At 33.5% G+C, this 22,151-nt stretch overlaps 3 protein-coding genes across 3 annotated transcripts; 1 reads left to right on the top strand and 2 right to left on the bottom strand.

Moving 5' to 3' along the window:
• Positions 1-575: 575 nt before the first annotated feature.
• LOC149388000 (transcription factor ABORTED MICROSPORES-like) lies at positions 576-4,195 on the bottom strand. The gene is made up of 8 exons (XM_089622313.1): positions 4,095-4,195; positions 3,808-4,008; positions 3,619-3,697; positions 3,467-3,535; positions 2,855-3,382; positions 1,813-2,088; positions 1,538-1,714; positions 576-743 (listed from the first exon to the last, which is right to left on the bottom strand). The coding sequence occupies exons 1-8, from the start codon at positions 4,193-4,195 to the stop codon at positions 576-578; spliced, it is 1,599 nt and encodes a 532-aa protein (XP_089478439.1).
• Positions 4,196-9,516: 5,321 nt separating this feature from the next.
• Positions 9,517-11,802, top strand: LOC149387999 (blue copper protein 1a-like). Its single transcript, XM_089622312.1, has 3 exons — positions 9,517-9,534; positions 10,988-11,039; positions 11,423-11,802. The coding sequence occupies exons 1-3, from the start codon at positions 9,517-9,519 to the stop codon at positions 11,800-11,802; spliced, it is 450 nt and encodes a 149-aa protein (XP_089478438.1).
• A 1,449-nt stretch (positions 11,803-13,251) lies between these two features.
• Positions 13,252-16,818, bottom strand: LOC149387998 (transcription factor ABORTED MICROSPORES-like). The gene is made up of 8 exons (XM_089622311.1): positions 16,718-16,818; positions 16,431-16,631; positions 16,242-16,320; positions 16,090-16,158; positions 15,478-16,005; positions 14,436-14,711; positions 14,161-14,337; positions 13,252-13,419 (listed from the first exon to the last, which is right to left on the bottom strand). The coding sequence occupies exons 1-8, from the start codon at positions 16,816-16,818 to the stop codon at positions 13,252-13,254; spliced, it is 1,599 nt and encodes a 532-aa protein (XP_089478437.1).
• Between the last annotated feature and the right edge of the window lie 5,333 nt (positions 16,819-22,151).

Here is a 22,151-nt window from a genome sequence, read left to right as displayed (position 1 = left end):
GCAAAAATAATAGCAATTTAGTAATTTAAGTACACAAAATATCAACCATTCCTCTCTATTTTAGTTTATACCAAACAAACAAATGAATGGATTCTAATCTTTCATCACATTATACCAATCAACTTTTTAAAAATTTATAATTCACAATTTTCTTTTTCTTTCTCTTCCCTCCTTGTTACTCCATCCATTCAATTTTCTATCATCCCTACCAATCAAAAGCCTAGTTTTATATGACTTTTTTTTTTCTCAATGTTATAGTTTCATTTAATTTTCCGTTTACATTTCATTTAAAATAAGGCAATATCATCTTAAATTTAAAAATAAGATATTTATCGAATATTTGAAAGTTAGAGGTATATGTGTAATTTCTTCTCAGAAAGAAGGCTAGTAAGTCATTTCGCACCAGTAAAGCCTAAAATGACGTCTTACCAGCATATACATATCAATAACTAATTAAAGAAAATTAAGACCGAAAACAAACTAATAGAATAATGATTGTCAACAGATATTAGTTAAGGTGTACTGAATAATTAGAGAGAAACATCAATGATGTGAAATTATAAATAAATAAATAATCAGTAGGTTTGTTGGTGATGAAGGTGTTGTTGATAGTCAAGGAGACTTCCATTTCCATTTTCAGGGGGTTTAGACATGTCACACAATCCTCTTGATGGATTCCTTGTGAACTCCAACAAGATATCCCTCAAGTTATCAGCTTGGACTACCATTTTACTATCCTTCTTCTGCCACCCAAGAAACAAGAATAAAAACAAATGAAATTGATTTCATATCCCATTATAATAAGTAAGATATTGATAACTAGTTGTTACATTTTACAAAAAAAAAAAAAAAAGCAAATAACCACGTTTTATGATTTCACTGATGATAGGTAAAAATAAGACTATTTTAAAGATTTTGAAGGTTATTTGATTACTTTGCTATCAATAGCAAACTAAGTTACATATCAATCTGGTCACTCGCTTTTTTCTAATAAGTATTATTACTTATTTAATGAAACCATAGTACAGAAGTTAAGTCATTATGACCACTAAAATGTTACGTGAATGGATGGCTTCTTGTAAAAGAAAGAGAAAGGAATAAAAAAGAAAAGAAATGATTAAATATTTTTTAGTTGTGTTTGATATAGATGAGAGAAAAATGATAGATCTATGAATTATTTAGAAGTATATTTGCACAAAACAATATTTTTTCTTTTAAAATTGGAAGAATTAAAAATGCTGAGTCCGATAATTTCACAATACCTCCAAAACCTTCACCCTTTTTCTTTTTACCCTCTACCAAATAACTACAAATGTCATATTAATAATAAAAGAGAATCATCTCTCTCTCTCTCTCTCTCTCTCTCTCTCTCTCTCTCTCTCTCACACAAAAACTCAAACACGGCTTAAAACAAGATATCTAATTATAAACTACCATGTCTACGTCAAAACTCATAACTTGACAAATTAAAAACCAAAGCAATAATAATAATAATAACTTGTTTCACAAGAAATAAGAGTTAACCAAAGGAACATACCTCGACTTTGAGAACGTTAGACACAAGGTTTCTGAAGGTGGTGACATTGGCATTAGTGACTTCTAGTCCCAAAGAGTTCAGAGCCTCCAATAGCCTCACGAATCTCCCGGGCTTGTGCTCACAAAACACCTTCACATAGAACTCATTCCCATCTATTTGAGCCACTTCAACTTGGGGCTATATATAAATCATATTAAATAAACAAAAAAGTATTTAGTAAACATAATTGAGTATTGCCTTTAGAATTTATATATTTATTTACTACCAAACTCTACCTCCATTTGTGGCGCCTTGTCATTCGCAGTGGTATCAGAGTCGAGGTTTTGTTTCGATGCGGTTATCTCATTGTTACCCGATGCTTCAAAGGAATAAATGTTAGGGGACTCGGAATCGGCCCCAAAATTCAAAATCTCAGACTTGGGATTGTTTCTTTTTCCGTTTGCTCCGTCGATCACGGAAAGTTCCTCGAGCTCATCTTGAAGCTCTTTTTCTTGTCTTTTCAAGTCCTTCACGTACTCTATTGCGTCACGAAGAATCGAAGCCCTATCCAACTATTCGTCAACAAAAAAAAAATATAAACAATGTGTACGGATGATCCAAGTTTAAATAACAATTAAGATTCTTTAAGTTACGAAATATGAGCACATCTATGTGGTATCAAATGGGACGACCGGATCGTTTTAAATGGTTTGGATAAATTGAGACCACCCCAATAAGAAAACAAAATTATGGAGCAATAAATCCATTTTGACCGTTTGTTCTAGCTTTAACCGTTTAAGACACGATAATTTTTATTTTAATAGTTTAACTAAAAAACATCTAAATTAAATAAATTATCATTAGTTGTGATGAAAAAAAAAAACATGCTGAAAATTAATATATTTAACTCAAACTCGATATATTCAGCACCAAATATTAAGTTCAAATGCACTAAAGTTAAACAAAAAATTATTGACAAAATGAAGTCTCGGAACAAGTCCGCAATCCGACCTATACATCAGTTTCAATATAGCAATATGAACTGGACTGTTTATTAAGAACGAATTTAAGATTAAAAAAAAAAGGGGGGACTAGATTAGTAACAATCATTTTGGTCTGATTTATGATTTTCAGATTATTTTTTCAAAGCCCTCAACAACGAATAAATAAAAATCGAGCTATTTTTTTTAACATTTAGTGAAAATAGTCATAAAACAAGTAAATTTCTAAATCCGAGTTTTATAAAATATTTAGGAGTAATTATTTTCTATGTTAATGGCAAGTACATATATAGTGAAAATAGTGATAAAAACAATGAGATGAAGTTGGTTTAATTACCTTGGAAATATTCGGAACTAAAGACCTAAGAGTGTAGAGCCTCTCGTTGAGCTTCTTTCTGCGCTTCCTTTCAGCGACAAGGTTTTTGCTCTGCGGCCCTTTCCCCGACGACGACTTTCTGCTTCCGTGCTGCTTATTCCCTTCGTTGTCTTCCTCGTCGCTGCAATCCGACATCGAGTTCGACCGTTCTTGCCCTCTCTTCGCTCCCTTGTCCTCCGCCTCCAAAAACGACGCCTCGTTTCTCGCCCCGAACTGCACTGGGATGTCGTACGGCGACAGGTTCAGCCCCTCGAACGCCGTCGCCGGCGACACCGGTGGCTTCTCTGCTGTCGCTGTCTCTGTTGTGGGGTCCACTATTTTGTCCGACTCGTCGTTCATGACGAACGCTCTCGACGATTGGATTATTTGATCGTTCATGTCGATGATGAAGCTTGCCGTCGTTGCGTCGTTTTGATGATGATCGAGTAGTGGCGGTGATATGTTGCATTGCGACGTTACGAAATCAATCACGTTTGGGTCTTCTGGTATCTGTGAAATAAAATAAATATGTATTAATTAGTTTGAAACATGTAATTCATATTCACGAATGTGTGTGACTGACTGTGAACATACTTGCTTGTTAACGAAAAGCTCAACCAACCCTCCTGCCATTGGAATCAAAACCCTGGTCCCACTACATTCCTGCAATATTACTATTAAGTTAGTAAATTCCTTTATCTACAATAAATATCGTTATAATTAATTATTTACTAGATAGAAGTAACCTCAAGAAAATGGGAGCCTGTGACACTAGAAGAGTTTAGCCAACTGGGCTGGTTTGATATCAACGTCTGTGCATAAATTCTGTTCATTTGGAGAGGAAAAAAGAAAAAGTCAAGTTATGATACAAAATCATTATCTGCATGCTAATAATGGTACTTAATAAGTGAAATGAATTTATAGTAAATACATACCCAGAGTCCAAAGGCATGGAAGTTGGCAATTGGAAAAGAAGGTCACAAGAGTTGGTTCTTGGGTGTTGAAACATGGTGTCTCTGCATGGAATGAGTGGCGAAACTGGGAAAAGAAGTTCTTCATCTCCACAATTATTGTTATTATTCGCTTCTTGTGAGGTTTCAGCCCCACCACAACAACAATTCATCCACTCAACAAATCTGTAACAATAAGACGCCATCAATAATGTCACAAATATAACATTTTAATCATATATATTTCTCTACTTGATTGATTTATATATAACCTTTGGTCTTCACTTAATTTCCATAGGACACAAAAGTCCCACCCTTTTGATCCCACGAGAGGTCTAAGACTTTCCATCATGTTTTGCATAAGCATGTACATATCACCTGCAATAAATAAATCAATGAGAATATTATCTACCACTAGCTAACCCTAATTATATACGCATTTTTTTTTTTTTTTGGTAATGAAAAACTTTGCTACCTCTTTTGGTTGAAGGAAGCAAGTAATAAAAGCATAGGCAGGTTGGAATAACAAGCAGAATATATAGGCAGCAGAAAATACAAAGGAAGACCTCCATATATATATATGTAAATGAGTATATATATGCGTATGTATATACATATATATATATATGTGTATGTATGTATATATAATATATATATATGTGCCTACGGTGTGTGTTTGTGTGTACATACAAGAATGATAAATCTTCGAATCACTCTATGTATTGTAGACCCCACTTTCAAAACCAAAAGTACATAGCGAAAATCAGAAAATAGAGAAACAAACAAATTAAAAAGAAATCATAATATACATTAACCTCTTAAATTGCCATATGATATTGGTAGGTGAACTATAAGCATGGCATGAAAGACTGATTTTATTAACGAATTAAATATAAATAACACCCTCTATCCTTTGTCAATTAAGTATTCAAGGGTATACAAATTATCATTTAAAAAATAATTAAAATCAGAAAGTGATAGCAGGACCATATTGCATGACCTAAAAGTGTGGCGTTATACTTTAACAACCTTTAAGTTTTTCACTCGCTTGGGGATTAATTTTATATATTTCATGTCTCAACTACTCTCGAACTCTTGAACCCGAAACGGGAAAAAAAAAAAAAAAAAACCGCGTAAGAAAAGTTCACAGAAGGAAACATATATATTATATTGAAGGCTTGAAATTTATAACTTTAACCCCGACTATATATAGACGAATTGGTATTAAGTTTTTCCAACTACTTTATATATGTCGCATGTCACGTTTTTCCTAAATCTAACTCTTTGATTTTATGCTTATGAACAAGTCTGAAATGGTGCTACGTTATTCATCCTAAATTGAAAAAATTTCCCCCTTTTGAGAATAAATTTCCTTTTATGTAACAAAACTTTATTCTCCTCCTTTTACTTTTTCTGTTAGAGAGTATACTTGAGAGACGAGAAGATAAGAGAGAGAAATAAATATATACATAAGAAAATAAAAAAAAAATATTTTTAGTTGGTAATGATGAGAGGGTGATATCTGCATGACCCAACTTATTGCCTACAAAACCCTAACTACCTTTGCTTTCGCTGAAGTTTTTTAATGTACATTTTGGCTTAATATTTTGTTTCATTTTCCAACTACTCTCTCAAGCTTTGTTTCGCATTTGGGAAACAATATACACATTAAAGTCTCTTCTTTTAGTTAGGTATAGTATAGTCTGTTATTAGTCTAGTTAATTAATTGACGATACACTTTCTTTGGAAAAAAAAAAAAAAAAAAAACTATATCTGTTCCAAAGCACTATTTTTAGTATAATCAAATATTAAACAACAATCTTGCAACATATGTGTACATTCCTTATACATCTATATGTTATACATGGATCCGTATTGTTAGTGATTTTTCTGCACGTGAAAAGGCAAACGCTGATTTAATAATTATCATACGTGCAAATAACCTTGCTAGCTAACCAACATATAACAAAATTAATTTTTTTAGAACAATAAGTCATAAACGATGATATTGTCTAATGGTACTACTACATATATATAATACCGTTATTTATTTTTTCTGTAGTCAAAATTATAAATTGACCTCTTTTTAAACGTGATGATTGTTCTTTTTTTATTTTTATTTTTTATGTGAAAAATCCCCTATTACTTTTTTTTTTTTTGAAACAGACCACCCCCAGGAACTCTTAGCTCATTCGTAAGAAGAGCTGGGGGGGGGGGGGAATTCATTCAACAAGATCAAACGTCAAAGCGTTCCGCACAGGGGGCGGAACCTCCCCTGACTCACAAAACCCAAAAACTTCAGAATTCACAACCCATTTACAAAGGCTATGCAACTCCATTTAATGTCCTACTACACCACAAGAACTTAACATCAACAAACTCTTTTGCTAATTCTAAAGTTGAATTAAACAAAGGAATAACAGACTAAAAAGGGCTGTCTTTCGATCCCGCCAAGCTGTCCATGACGATTTTGTTATCACCCTCTATCTCCAAACGCCTGATGTTTCGGAATCTAGCCAAGAGCAAGGCCATCTGGACAGCCTTGAGTTCAGCTTCTGCAACAGAGTCCGCTTCGATACGGACTCTTTTAAGTGTGGGCCTTAAACTCTTTTTCCATTAAGAAAAACACTTTTAAGCTTAAAAAAGTTTGATGACATAAAAATTCTTGAAATACCCACTTTCCATAAATACCGATTTTTCAATATTAATTTCTCTAAAAAGAAATCCGGAAATAAACAAAATAAAACCTTAAATATGGCTATAACCTAAGAAAGAGTATTTAGTTATGACAATGAATATAGACTTTGAATCTTTTATAAACCTTTAAAAATTCAAATATTTTATTTCAGAACACAAAATCTTTTATTTAAAAAAACAAGAGTTCTTTAAAAAGAGGATTCACAACAAATCAGAACAAATTTATTTGATATCCTTATAAAGTAGGATTTTCAATCATAAAACAAATCCAATAAATTTTTTTAATTTATAACTGATCAAAGTAAATAAAATATTCCCATATAGAATATTATGAACATAGTCCATATTTCATCGAACCAATGAATCTAACTTTATTTTGATAATTACGAACATGTTCTTGAATAATTTTAGCTTTGAATGATCAAACATATCTCTTATATTTTGATAAAGGTTGTAAATCGAAAATCATGATTCTTGAGTCAAATGGTAAATTGGGAGAATCTAACTCTAGCTCTAATACCAATTGATGGAAAAACACGTTGATATTAAATACAAACAATCGCTCTAATACCAACTGTTGGTGAAGTACAAGTTATGGTATTAGATACAAACAATCGCTCCAATACCGATTGTTGGGTAAATTACTTCCACTAGGAGTTAATTACGGTTCTCATACGATCGTTTCAATACTTCTTATTGGGTACCAATATCTTAACCCTACAATATGTTTAGAAATGCGGAATAGAAGAAAATGCGAACGATCGCTAATCTTTAGTGTAAACAATAATTATCAGGATACTTAAAATCATTCAACAACAACAGATCTAATATAAGGCAACCAGAATAAAAACAATACCATAAGAGGAGTTCAGTTACATATATTTATGCTTATACATTTCTCGATATATATGAGCCCTAAGTATCGTTACTTCTCCAACAAAAGATTTTTTTTTATATGTACTTACTACGAAAATGCGCGTAGTCAATTGGTTATGGAATCAACTCTTAGATGAGTGAACATTGACCTTCTTTCAAGAATGCTGGATTCGTATTTGTGAATCATTTTCCGCTCGGATCATATTTGAATTCCCGAGACATACGTATTTAGGCATCTACAAGTAGGCATTACCGAATGAGTCAAAGAACTCAGTAATACAACCTAGAAGTCCGTGATCACTTCAGAATTTAGACCAGATCTCACTATGATCATTATAGCGACCTTGATTAGTGTGTCGTAACGGTGCTTAAATGATACACATATCAAATGTGTACAATGCTTCCCCCAAGTGATCAACATTTCACTTGTGTTCCACATATGTGATTTTAGATCCAGTTACGTGATTAATATATTCTAAAGTGATTTTATTTATTAAACTATCTATAGTATATTTTATTTGTTCTATTTATAAAATAATCATCTCACACTAATTTGAATAAGATAAAAGTAAATCAGGAAATTGCATATTCTATGGTAAGCTGGAAAGCTATAAATAAGGGGTTGGGTAGTGCAAAAATCTCCCAACTAAGCCTTATTCCACACTACAAATTCAGCAACCCCTCTCCCTTTGGTCTGGATGTTTTTTTTCTCTCTCCCAAAGTTGGAAAATTCGTACATACCACTTCCCAAAGAAAGAAATAATTATTCTGACACCTCGCTGGAATAATAAGTGAGAAAAGAGTTGACCCACACCTTGGTCTCTGTTCTTCCGGAGATTACATATCTTAAAAGACTCTAGTTTCGATCAATAAACGAGCAATTGATGAACCGAAATATCCAAAGAGAAATGAGTCGCCGAGGAGTCCGAAATCTTGGAGATTCAAAGACCCAAAGAGCAAGGAGCCGCAGAAGAATTCCAAAAGCAAGGAGATCCAAAGCTAGGAGCGTGGAAGATCTATAACTGAGCCGAAATGTATGTATAATTAAATGGTCTTATGGTTTATCTTGATTACGCTTGTCTAAATATTTGATATGTTGTTGAATAATTTTGAGTATCCTAGTAATTATTGTTTACGTTGAATATTAGCGATTGTCCGCATCTTCTTCTATTCAACACTAGTAACCATATTCCAAAGGTTAAGAGATTGATTACCCTATAAGAAATACTGAAACGATTGTTCGTGTTCAATACATGGGAATGGTAATTAACGTCAGGGAAGTAATTTACCCATCAAATGGCATCAGAGCGATCGTTCGTGTCCGATACCAAACCTATATTCCCATCAATCGGTATCAGAACAATTTTTCGTGTTTAATACCAATTTGTAACTTCCCAACAATTGGTATCAGAGTTATTGTTCATGTTTGATACCAACTTGTGACTTCTCAACAATCGGTATTGGACCGATTGTTTGTGTTTGATACCAACATGTGACTTCCCAATAATAAGGCCCAACTTGGGACTAAGACTATGGTTCTTGGGCATGAGGTTCGGGTTTGAGTCCGAGCTTTAAAAAATTTATTCAATAAAAACTCAGGCATGGGGATGAGCATGGCCCGTACTCTTTCTCAAGCCAAGTGGAGGCCCAGATTGAAGCATGGCCCATGCTCTTTTATGGGGGGTTGGGATCGAGGAGTAACATAAGGCCCAACTTGGGACTAAGACTATGGTTCTTGGTGATGATGTTCGGGCTTGAGTCCGAGCTTTAAAAATTTGTATAAAAAGCTCAAGCCTATGGATGAGCATGGCCCGTGCTCTTTCTTAAGCCAAGTGGAGGCTTAGACTCAAGCATGGCCCGTGCTCTTTTATAGGCGGTTGAGCCCGATGAGTGACATAAGACCTAACTTGGGACTAAGACTATGGTTCTTGGGGATGATGTTCGGGCTTGAGTCCGATCTTGAAAAAATTTATATAAAAAAAAAAAGCTCAAGCATGAGGATGAACATGGCTCGTGCTCTTTCTCAAGGCAAGTGGAGGCCAAGACTCAAGCATGGCCCATACTCTTTTATGGGCGGTTGATCCCGAAGAGTGATATAAAACCTAACTTTGGACTACGACTATGGCCTTTGGGGATGAGGTACGGGCTTGAGCCCGAACTTTAAAAAATCTAAAAAAAAAGCTCAAAGCGTAATATTCACTTTCAATCCTTACAATATATTTTGTTTAATCTTAAAAATTATATCATCAATAATAAACTTAAATCAAAGTCTAAAAACATGTTTTATAAATAAAAATTATTCTTACAAAAAAAATAAAAGAAGAAGAATTGTTTTTATGTATAAGTATATATTTTATTTTAAAAAAGAATATTTTATTTTAAAAATGAATATTTTATAGTCTATTCTAAAATGGTTGAGATAGGCTTGACTTTTTTTCAGGGTGTGAGGGCTCAAGCCCATGTAATTCCCTTAAACAAGCTTAATTCGGCCTTATTGTTTTTCAAGCCGGGCCATACCAGCTTAAAATCATTAATAAGAAGGTCGGGCTAGGCAGTCAACGGATGCCCCGACCCAATTGAGGTTATTATAATGGGAAACGATTTTTGGCATAACTCACGAGTGGGAACGATCCACCCCTGAGTTGACACGTGGCCACTAACTGCCACGTGTCAACTCACGAGCGGATCGTTCCCACTCGTGAGTTGTGCCAAATAGCATAACTCTATTATAATTGCTTTCTGCTTCATGCCATTAAGAGCCACATGTATAATGTTAGGAAGTCCCATCATTTTTTTTTTTGAAATGCTGCAGTGGGGATTGAGCCACATGTATAATGTTAGGAAGTCCCATCATTATCATTTAATTTTGTATCGTTTTTTTCTTTTCATTTTCTTATGTATTGTGACGGGTCAATTTCAAGTGGGTAATTTCTTATATAAAAAGTGCGTTTTGGAAATGACTAATTCTTTTCCACACACGTTATGTATAGTAGAATTTATAACCGAGTCGTAATTTGTAAACAATAAAGATATATAATTTTTACACTTCATCAGAAGAAAAAAAAAATCTTTCAATTAAATGAATAACGAAGAATAAAATAGTGAATGTGCCAAATGTACTATATGAATTTGAAAACAAATTCAAAAGAATTTAAACGAATCTTTACGATAAACTTGCGCAGTTTTATTGAACATTTCAAGAAAGAAACGCTATATTCATATTGCCTTTGAAATTGTCAAAAAAAAAAAAAAAACAACAATGGTAACTTACACTTCATTCACAATATATATATTTTTTTTTAAACAAACAAAAACAAAACAGAAAGTAAAACTAAAATTAAAAAAAAAAAAAAAAAAAAAAAAAAAAAACAAGAACAAAAGTGTGTAACTGGACCAGAATGATCCAACGAATATTAAAATAATATAGGTAGTATCAAATTGTTTTTCACTAGATCTCAATTTCTTTCTTTTTTGGGCGAGACCCAGTTCTTCTTTCTTTCTTTCTTCAATTTTGGTACAAGTACAACACGCAATTTTCTGATCTAAATTATTTGTATATTAATCTTATCATTATTACTAAACAATTTTGCAGGCTTTCATCAAGTTGCAGGAACAAGTCATAGGAAACAATCAACCACAATCAAGTAGTGTACCTTTTATATATAAGCCATCGCTTTTTTCACAATCACTTCAAAATCAAATTAAGGTCTCGCCACAAAACCTCCAAGATATATCAAAAGAAAGTCATGAGAGAAAGAAATCCCCTCAACACCTTAAGTTTCTTATCATTAACCATAGTAATCTACACAACTTTGCTTGTGAAGTGTGTAAGATCTGAAGAGTTTGTTGTTGGCGATGAAGATGAATGGGACAGCCAGGGATATTATCTATCTTGGTCACAAAGCTAGAATTTCACTGTTGGTGATGTTCTAGGTATAATCCTTTTTCACACTTGAAAATCCATTTAGACATAGCAAAATCATGTGTTACAAAGTTTTTTATTTTATTTTTTGGGGTGTGTGTATAGTTTTCAAGTATGTTGAAGGGCAACACAACGTGTTCGAGGTAGGCGAAAGCACGTACAGATCGTGCGACTCGAGCGGGGTAGTTTTGTCGATGCACACGACCGGGAACGACAGAATCGAGTTGACTGAGGCGAGGAAATATTGGTTCATATGCGGCATCGTTAGTCATTGCCTCGGAGGAATGAGGTTCGGGATCGAAGTGGGGCGATCTCGTAATTCCACGGAAGATATTGTACCGAACGGTTCGCCATCTGGCGCACCACCACAGGTTACGGTGGCCCGGAACTCCAGTGATTGCTTGTTGAGCAAAGGCTTGGGAAATTGGGTTTTGTTTGTAACCTTTTTCGCTTTTCTGTTTGCTCAAATTTCACTACCGCTGTAAAGAAAATATAATGGTTTAAAGTGAATTTTTTTTAACTGTCGGTCTATTTTTAACTATTGGTAGCTATATCCGTTGGTGGATAGGGAAAAAAAGAGCAGTACATTGGTTTGTGTTAAATGGCTATCAAGAAGATGTAAAATACTTTTATGACCATAAGAATTTTTTGTAACACACTAGATTGGCTGTAGAATGCTATGGTGATATTTTTATTATTATTTTTTTTTTAAATCAGATGGCGAAATTGAATTATATATGACACGGTAATGCGTGTGATCATGACATATATATATATATAAATATATGCTATGGTGATATTAAATTTATTATTTTTTTTAAATCAGATGGCGAAATTGAATTATATATGACACGGTAACGCGTGTGATCATGACACACACACATATATATATATATATACACACATCAAATTGTAGTTTAATGAAACTGTTAATCGCCTACATAATTTTTTCATATATAATTTTAAAGATAATAAAATGATAAATTGATTATACTTAAATTAACCTTATGCCCCCACCGATGCCGCTCTCTCTAGATCCGTAACCTTAACTGTCTCATTTGTCATCTGAAAGAGAGTGCAAATTACATAAGCTAACAATAGATCACTTCTCATTCTTATTTGGAAAGTGGAAGGATTGATTAATATGAAGGGATTTTACTATGAAAATAAATTTATTGTGTTGTTTGGTAGAGAGGAGGGAAAACAAAATGAAAGGATTGAAGCTTTCCGTGGCACCCACAAAAAAACTATCTCTCTCAATTTAGAAAGATCGAGAAAGACGGAAACAAAAAAATGAAAGTAAATAATACAAAATAATGGCAATTACATATATATAATTTAATACTATAATTATTATTGCAAAAATAATAGCAATTTAGTAATTTAAGTACACAAAATATCAACCATTCCTCTCTATTTTAGTTTATACCAAACAAACAAATGAATGGATTCTAATCTTTCATCACATTATACCAATCAACTTTTTAAAAATTTATAATTCACAATTTTCTTTTTCTTTCTCTTCCCTCCTTGTTACTCCATCCATTCAATTTTCTATCATCCCTACCAATCAAAAGCCTAGTTTTATATGACTTTTTTTTTTCTCAATGTAATAGTTTCATTTAATTTTCCGTTTACAGTTTCATTTAAAATAAGGCAATATCATCTTAAATTTAAAAATAAGATATTTATCGAATATTTGAAAGTTAGAGGTATATGTGTAATTTCTTCTCAGAAAGAAGGCTAGTAAGTCATTTCGCACCAGTAAAGCCTAAAATGACGTCTTACCAGCATATACATATCAATAACTAATTAAAGAAAATTAAGACCGAAAACAAACTAATAGAATAATGATTGTCAACAGATATTAGTTAAGGTGTACTGAATAATTAGAGAGAAACATCAATGATGTGAAATTATAAATAAATAAATAATCAGTAGGTTTGTTGGTGATGAAGGTGTTGTTGATAGTCAAGGAGACTTCCATTTCCATTTTCAGGGGGTTTAGACATGTCACACAATCCTCTTGATGGATTCCTTGTGAACTCCAACAAGATATCCCTCAAGTTATCAGCTTGGACTACCATTTTACTATCCTTCTTCTGCCACCCAAGAAACAAGAATAAAAACAAATGAAATTGATTTCATATCCCATTATAATAAGTAAGATATTGATAACTAGTTGTTACATTTTACAAAAAAAAAAAAAAAAAAGCAAATAACCACGTTTTATGATTTCACTGATGATAGGTAAAAATAAGACTATTTTAAAGATTTTGAAGGTTATTTGATTACTTTGCTATCAATAGCAAACTAAGTTACATATCAATCTGGTCACTCGCTTTTTTCTAATAAGTATTATTACTTATTTAATGAAACCATAGTACAGAAGAAGGAGAAAGGAATAAAAAAGAAAAGAAATGATTAAATATTTTTTAGTTGTGTTTGATATAGATGAGAGAAAAATGATAGATCTATGAATTATTTAGAAGTATATTTGCACAAAACAATATTTTTTTCTTTTAAAATTGGAAGAATTAAAAATGCTGAGTCCGATAATTTCACAATACCTCCAAAACCTTCACCCTTTTTCTTTTTACCCTTTACCAAATAACTACAAATGTCATATTAATAATAAAAGAGAATCATCTCTCTCTCTCTCTCTCTCTCTCTCTCTCTCTCTCTCTCACACACAAAAACTCAAACACAGCTTAAAACAAGATATCTAATTATAAACTACCATGTCTACGTCAAAACTCATAACTTGACAAATTAAAAACCAAAGCAATAATAATAATAATAACTTGTTTCACAAGAAATAAGAGTTAACCAAAGGAACATACCTCGACTTTGAGAACGTTAGACACAAGGTTTCTGAAGGTGGTGACATTGGCATTAGTGACTTCTAGTCCCAAAGAGTTCAGAGCCTCCAATAGCCTCACGAATCTCCCGGGCTTGTGCTCACAAAACACCTTCACATAGAACTCATTCCCATCTATTTGAGCCACTTCAACTTGGGGCTATATATAAATCATATTAAATAAACAAAAAAGTATTTAGTAAACATAATTGAGTATTGCCTTTAGAATTTATATATTTATTTACTACCAAACTCTACCTCCATTTGTGGCGCCTTGTCATTCGCAGTGGTATCAGAGTCGAGGTTTTGTTTCGATGCGGTTATCTCATTGTTACCCGATGCTTCAAAGGAATAAATGTTAGGGGACTCGGAATCGGCCCCAAAATTCAAAATCTCAGACTTGGGATTGTTTCTTTTTCCGTTTGCTCCGTCGATCACGGAAAGTTCCTCGAGCTCATCTTGAAGCTCTTTTTCTTGTCTTTTCAAGTCCTTCACGTACTCTATTGCGTCACGAAGAATCGAAGCCCTATCCAACTATTCGTCAACAAAAAAAAAATATAAACAATGTGTACGGATGATCCAAGTTTAAATAACAATTAAGATTCTTTAAGTTACGAAATATGAGCACATCTATGTGGTATCAAATGGGACGACCGGATCGTTTTAAATGGTTTGGATAAATTGAGACCACCCCAATAAGAAAACAAAATTATGGAGCAATAAATCCATTTTGACCGTTTGTTCTAGCTTTAACCGTTTAAGACACGATAATTTTTATTTTAATAGTTTAACTAAAAAACATCTAAATTAAATAAATTATCATTAGTTGTGATGAAAAAAAAAAACATGCTGAAAATTAATATATTTAACTCAAACTCGATATATTCAGCACCAAATATTAAGTTCAAATGCACTAAAGTTAAACAAAAAATTATTGACAAAATGAAGTCTCGGAACAAGTCCGCAATCCGACCTATACATCAGTTTCAATATAGCAATATGAACTGGACTGTTTATTAAGAACGAATTTAAGATTAAAAAAAAAAGGGGGGACTAGATTAGTAACAATCATTTTGGTCTGATTTATGATTTTCAGATTATTTTTTCAAAGCCCTCAACAACGAATAAATAAAAATCGAGCTATTTTTTTTAACATTTAGTGAAAATAGTCATAAAACAAGTAAATTTCTAAATCCGAGTTTTATAAAATATTTAGGAGTAATTATTTTCTATGTTAATGGCAAGTACATATATAGTGAAAATAGTGATAAAAACAATGAGATGAAGTTGGTTTAATTACCTTGGAAATATTCGGAACTAAAGACCTAAGAGTGTAGAGCCTCTCGTTGAGCTTCTTTCTGCGCTTCCTTTCAGCGACAAGGTTTTTGCTCTGCGGCCCTTTCCCCGACGACGACTTTCTGCTTCCGTGCTGCTTATTCCCTTCGTTGTCTTCCTCGTCGCTGCAATCCGACATCGAGTTCGACCGTTCTTGCCCTCTCTTCGCTCCCTTGTCCTCCGCCTCCAAAAACGACGCCTCGTTTCTCGCCCCGAACTGCACTGGGATGTCGTACGGCGACAGGTTCAGCCCCTCGAACGCCGTCGCCGGCGACACCGGTGGCTTCTCTGCTGTCGCTGTCTCTGTTGTGGGGTCCACTATTTTGTCCGACTCGTCGTTCATGACGAACGCTCTCGACGATTGGATTATTTGATCGTTCATGTCGATGATGAAGCTTGCCGTCGTTGCGTCGTTTTGATGATGATCGAGTAGTGGCGGTGATATGTTGCATTGCGACGTTACGAAATCAATCACGTTTGGGTCTTCTGGTATCTGTGAAATAAAATAAATATGTATTAATTAGTTTGAAACATGTAATTCATATTCACGAATGTGTGTGACTGACTGTGAACATACTTGCTTGTTAACGAAAAGCTCAACCAACCCTCCTGCCATTGGAATCAAAACCCTGGTCCCACTACATTCCTGCAATATTACTATTAAGTTAGTAAATTCCTTTATCTACAATAAATATCGTTATAATTAATTATTTACTAGATAGAAGTAACCTCAAGAAAATGGGAGCCTGTGACACTAGAAGAGTTTAGCCAACTGGGCTGGTTTGATATCAACGTCTGTGCATAAATTCTGTTCATTTGGAGAGGAAAAAAGAAAAAGTCAAGTTATGATACAAAATCATTATCTGCATGCTAATAATGGTACTTAATAAGTGAAATGAATTTATAGTAAATACATACCCAGAGTCCAAAGGCATGGAAGTTGGCAATTGGAAAAGAAGGTCACAAGAGTTGGTTCTTGGGTGTTGAAACATGGTGTCTCTGCATGGAATGAGTGGCGAAACTGGGAAAAGAAGTTCTTCATCTCCACAATTATTGTTATTATTCGCTTCTTGTGAGGTTTCAGCCCCACCACAACAACAATTCATCCACTCAACAAATCTGTAACAATAAGACGCCATCAATAATGTCACAAATATAACATTTTAATCATATATATTTCTCTACTTGATTGATTTATATATAACCTTTGGTCTTCACTTAATTTCCATAGGACACAAAAGTCCCACCCTTTTGATCCCACGAGAGGTCTAAGACTTTCCATCATGTTTTGCATAAGCATGTACATATCACCTGCAATAAATAAATCAACGAGAATATTATCTACCACTAGCTAACCCTAATTATATACGCATTTTTTTTTTTTTTTTGGTAATGAAAAACTTTGCTACCTCTTTTGGTTGAAGGAAGCAAGTAATAAAAGCATAGGCAGGTTGGAATAACAAGCAGAATATATAGGCAGCAGAAAATACAAAGGAAGACCTCCATATATATATATGTAAATGAGTATATATATGCGTATGTATATACATATATATATATGTGTATGTATGTATATATAATATATATATATATGTGCCTACGGTGTGTGTTTGTGTGTACATACAAGAATGATAAATCTTCGAATCACTCTATGTATTGTAGACCCCACTTTCAAAACCAAAAGTACATAGCGAAAATCAGAAAATAGAGAAACAAACAAATTAAAAAGAAATCATAATATACATTAACCTCTTAAATTGCCATATGATATTGGTAGGTGAACTATAAGCATGGCATGAAAGACTGATTTTATTAACGAATTAAATATAAATAACACCCTCTATCCTTTGTCAATTAAGTATTCAAGGGTATACAAATTATCATTTAAAAAATAATTAAAATCAGAAAGTGATAGCAGGACCATATTGCATGACCTAAAAGTGTGGCGTTATACTTTAACAACCTTTAAGTTTTTCACTCGCTTGGGGATTAATTTTATATATTTCATGTCTCAACTACTCTCGAACTCTTGAACCCGAAACGGAAAAAAAAAAAAAAAAAAAAAAAAAACCGCGTAAGAAAAGTTCACAGAAGGAAACATATATATTATATTGAAGGCTTGAAATTTATAACTTTAACCCCGACTATATATAGACGAATTGGTATTAAGTTTTTCCAACTACTTTATATATGTCGCATGTCACGTTTTTCCTAAATCTAACTCTTTGATTTTATGCTTATGAACAAGTCTGAAATGGTGCTACGTTATTCATCCTAAATTGAAAAAATTTCCCCCTTTTGAGAATAAATTTCCTTTTATGTAACAAAACTTTATTCTCCTCCTTTTACTTTTTCTGTTAGAGAGTATACTTGAGAGACGAGAAGATAAGAGAGAGAAATAAATATATACATAAGAAAATAAAAAAAAAAATATTTTTAGTTGGTAATGATGAGAGGGTGATATCTGCATGACCCAACTTATTGCCTACAAAACCCTAACTACCTTTGCTTTCGCTGAAGTTTTTTAATGTACATTTTGGCTTAATATTTTGTTTCATTTTCCAACTACTCTCTCAAGCTTTGTTTCGCATTTGGGAAACAATATACACATTAAAGTCTCTTCTTTTAGTTAGGTATAGTATAGTCTGTTATTAGTCTAGTTAATTAATTGACGATACACTTTCTTTGGAAAAAAAAAAAAAAAAAAAAACTATATCTGTTCCAAAGCACTATTTTTAGTATAATCAAATATTAAACAACAATCTTGCAACATATGTGTACATTCCTTATACATCTATATGTTATACATGGATCCGTATTGTTAGTGATTTTTCTGCACGTGAAAAGGCAAACGCTGATTTAATAATTATCATACGTGCAAATAACCTTGCTAGCTAACCAACATATAACAAAATTAATTTTTTTAGAACAATAAGTCATAAACGATGATATTGTCTAATGGTACTACTACATATATATAATACCGTTATTTATTTTTTCTGTAGTCAAAATTATAAATTGACCTCTTTTTAAACGTGATGATTGTTCTTTTTTTATTTTTATTTTTTATGTGAAAAATCCCCTATTACTTTTTTTTTTTTTGAAACAGACCACCCCCAGGAACTCTTAGCTCATTCGTAAGAAGAGCTGGGGGGGGGGGGGGGGAATTCATTCAACAAGATCAAACGTCAAAGCGTTCCGCACAGGGGGCGGAACCTCCCCTGACTCACAAAACCCAAAAACTTCAGAATTCACAACCCATTTACAAAGGCTATGCAACTCCATTTAATGTCCTACTACACCACAAGAACTTAACATCAACAAACTCTTTTGCTAATTCTAAAGTTGAATTAAACAAAGGAATAACAGACTAAAAAGGGCTGTCTTTCGATCCCGCCAAGCTGTCCATGACGATTTTGTTATCACCCTCTATCTCCAAACGCCTGATGTTTCGGAATCTAGCCAAGAGCAAGGCCATCTGGACAGCCTTGAGTTCAGCTTCTGCAACAGAGTCCGCTTCGATACGGACTCTTTTAAGTGTGGGCCTTAAACTCTTTTTCCATTAAGAAAAACACTTTTAAGCTTAAAAAAGTTTGATGACATAAAAATTCTTGAAATACCCACTTTCCATAAATACCGATTTTTCAATATTAATTTCTCTAAAAAGAAATCCGGAAATAAACAAAATAAAACCTTAAATATGGCTATAACCTAAGAAAGAGTATTTAGTTATGACAATGAATATAGACTTTGAATCTTTTATAAACCTTTAAAAATTCAAATATTTTATTTCAGAACACAAAATCTTTTATTTAAAAAAACAAGAGTTCTTTAAAAAGAGGATTCACAACAAATCAGAACAAATTTATTTGATATCCTTATAAAGTAGGATTTTCAATCATAAAACAAATCCAATAAATTTTTTTAATTTATAACTGATCAAAGTAAATAAAATATTCCCATATAGAATATTATGAACATAGTCCATATTTCATCGAACCAATGAATCTAACTTTATTTTGATAATTACGAACATGTTCTTGAATAATTTTAGCTTTGAATGATCAAACATATCTCTTATATTTTGATAAAGGTTGTAAATCGAAAATCATGATTCTTGAGTCAAATGGTAAATTGGGAGAATCTAACTCTAGCTCTAATACCAATTGATGGAAAAACACGTTGATATTAAATACAAACAATCGCTCTAATACCAACTGTTGGTGAAGTACAAGTTATGGTATTAGATACAAACAATCGCTCCAATACCGATTGTTGGGTAAATTACTTCCACTAGGAGTTAATTACGGTTCTCATACGATCGTTTCAATACTTCTTATTGGGTACCAATATCTTAACCCTACAATATGTTTAGAAATGCGGAATAGAAGAAAATGCGAACGATCGCTAATCTTTAGTGTAAACAATAATTATCAGGATACTTAAAATCATTCAACAACAACAGATCTAATATAAGGCAACCAGAATAAAAACAATACCATAAGAGGAGTTCAGTTACATATATTTATGCTTATACATTTCTCGATATATATGAGCCCTAAGTATCGTTACTTCTCCAACAAAAGATTTTTTTTTATATGTACTTACTACGAAAATGCGCGTAGTCAATTGGTTATGGAATCAACTCTTAGATGAGTGAACATTGACCTTCTTTCAAGAATGCTGGATTCGTATTTGTGAATCATTTTCCGCTCGGATCATATTTGAATTCCCGAGACATACGTATTTAGGCATCTACAAGTAGGCATTACCGAATGAGTCAAAGAACTCAGTAATACAACCTAGAAGTCCGTGATCACTTCAGAATTTAGACCAGATCTCACTATGATCATTATAGCGACCTTGATTAGTGTGTCGTAACGGTGCTTAAATGATACACATATCAAATGTGTACAATGCTTCCCCCAAGTGATCAACATTTCACTTGTGTTCCACATATGTGATTTTAGATCCAGTTACGTGATTAATATATTCTAAAGTGATTTTATTTATTAAACTATCTATAGTATATTTTATTTGTTCTATTTATAAAATAATCATCTCACACTAATTTGAATAAGATAAAAGTAAATCAGGAAATTGCATATTCTATGGTAAGCTGGAATGCTATAAATAAGGGGTTGGGTAGTGCAAAAATCGCCCAACTAAGCCTTATTCCACACTACAAATTCAGCAACCCCTCTCCCTTTGGTCTGGATGTTTTTTTTCTCTCTCCCAAAGTTGGAAAATTCGTACATACCACTTCCCAAAGAAAGAAATAATTATTCTGACACCTCGCTGGAATAATAAGTGAGAAAAGAGTTGACCCACACCTTGGTCTCTGTTCTTCCGGAGATTACATATCTTAAAAGACTCTAGTTTCGATCAATAAACGAGCAATTGATGAACCGAAATATCCAAAGAGAAATGAGTCGCCGAGGAGTCCGAAATCTTGGAGATTCAAAGACCTAAAGAGCAAGGAGCCGCAGAAGAATTCCAAAAGCAAGGAGATCCAAAGCTAGGAGCGTGGAAGATCTATAACTGAGCCGAAATGTATGTATAATTAAATGGTCTTATGGTTTATCTTGATTACGCTTGTCTAAATATTTGATATGTTGTTGAATAATTTTGAGTATCCTAGTAATTATTGTTTACGTTGAATATTAGCGATTGTCCGCATCTTCTTCTATTCAACACTAGTAACCATATTCCAAAGGTTAAGAGATTGATTACCCTATAAGAAATACTGAAACGATTGTTCGTGTTCAATACATGGGAATGGTAATTAACGTCAGGGAAGTAATTTACCCATCAAATGGCATCAGAGCGATCGTTCGTGTCCGATACCAAACCTATATTCCCATCAATCGGTATCAGAACAATTTTTCGTGTTTAATACCAATTTGTAACTTCCCAACAATTGGTATCAGAGTTATTGTTCATGTTTGATACCAACTTGTGACTTCTCAACAATCGGTATTGGACCGATTGTTTGTGTTTGATACCAACATGTGACTTCCCAATAATAAGGCCCAACTTGGGACTAAGACTATGGTTCTTGGGCATGAGGTTCGGGTTTGAGTCCGAGCTTTAAAAAATTTATTCAATAAAAACTCAGGCATGGGGATGAGCATGGCCCGTACTCTTTCTCAAGCCAAGTGGAGGCCCAGATTGAAGCATGGCCCATGCTCTTTTATGGGGGGTTGGGATCGAGGAGTAACATAAGGCCCAACTTGGGACTAAGACTATGGTTCTTGGTGATGATGTTCGGGCTTGAGTCCGAGCTTTAAAAATTTGTATAAAAAGCTCAAGCCTATGGATGAGCATGGCCCGTGCTCTTTCTTAAGCCAAGTGGAGGCTTAGACTCAAGCATGGCCCGTGCTCTTTTATAGGCGGTTGAGCCCGATGAGTGACATAAGACCTAACTTGGGACTAAGACTATGGTTCTTGGGGATGATGTTCGGGCTTGAGTCCGATCTTGAAAAAATTTATATAAAAAAAAAAGCTCAAGCATGAGGATGAACATGGCTCGTGCTCTTTCTCAAGGCAAGTGGAGGCCAAGACTCAAGCATGGCCCATACTCTTTTATGGGCGGTTGATCCCGAAGAGTGATATAAAACCTAACTTTGGACTACGACT

Source organism: Urtica dioica, chromosome 8 (assembly GCF_054948205.1).
Source record: "Urtica dioica subsp. dioica isolate 48M chromosome 8, U.dioica_male_clone48M_v1_H2, whole genome shotgun sequence".
Classification (NCBI taxonomy): domain Eukaryota; kingdom Viridiplantae; phylum Streptophyta; class Magnoliopsida; order Rosales; family Urticaceae; genus Urtica; species Urtica dioica.
The sequence above is the reverse complement of the archived record's forward strand: the minus strand, read 5'-3'. Positions and strand labels throughout refer to the sequence as shown.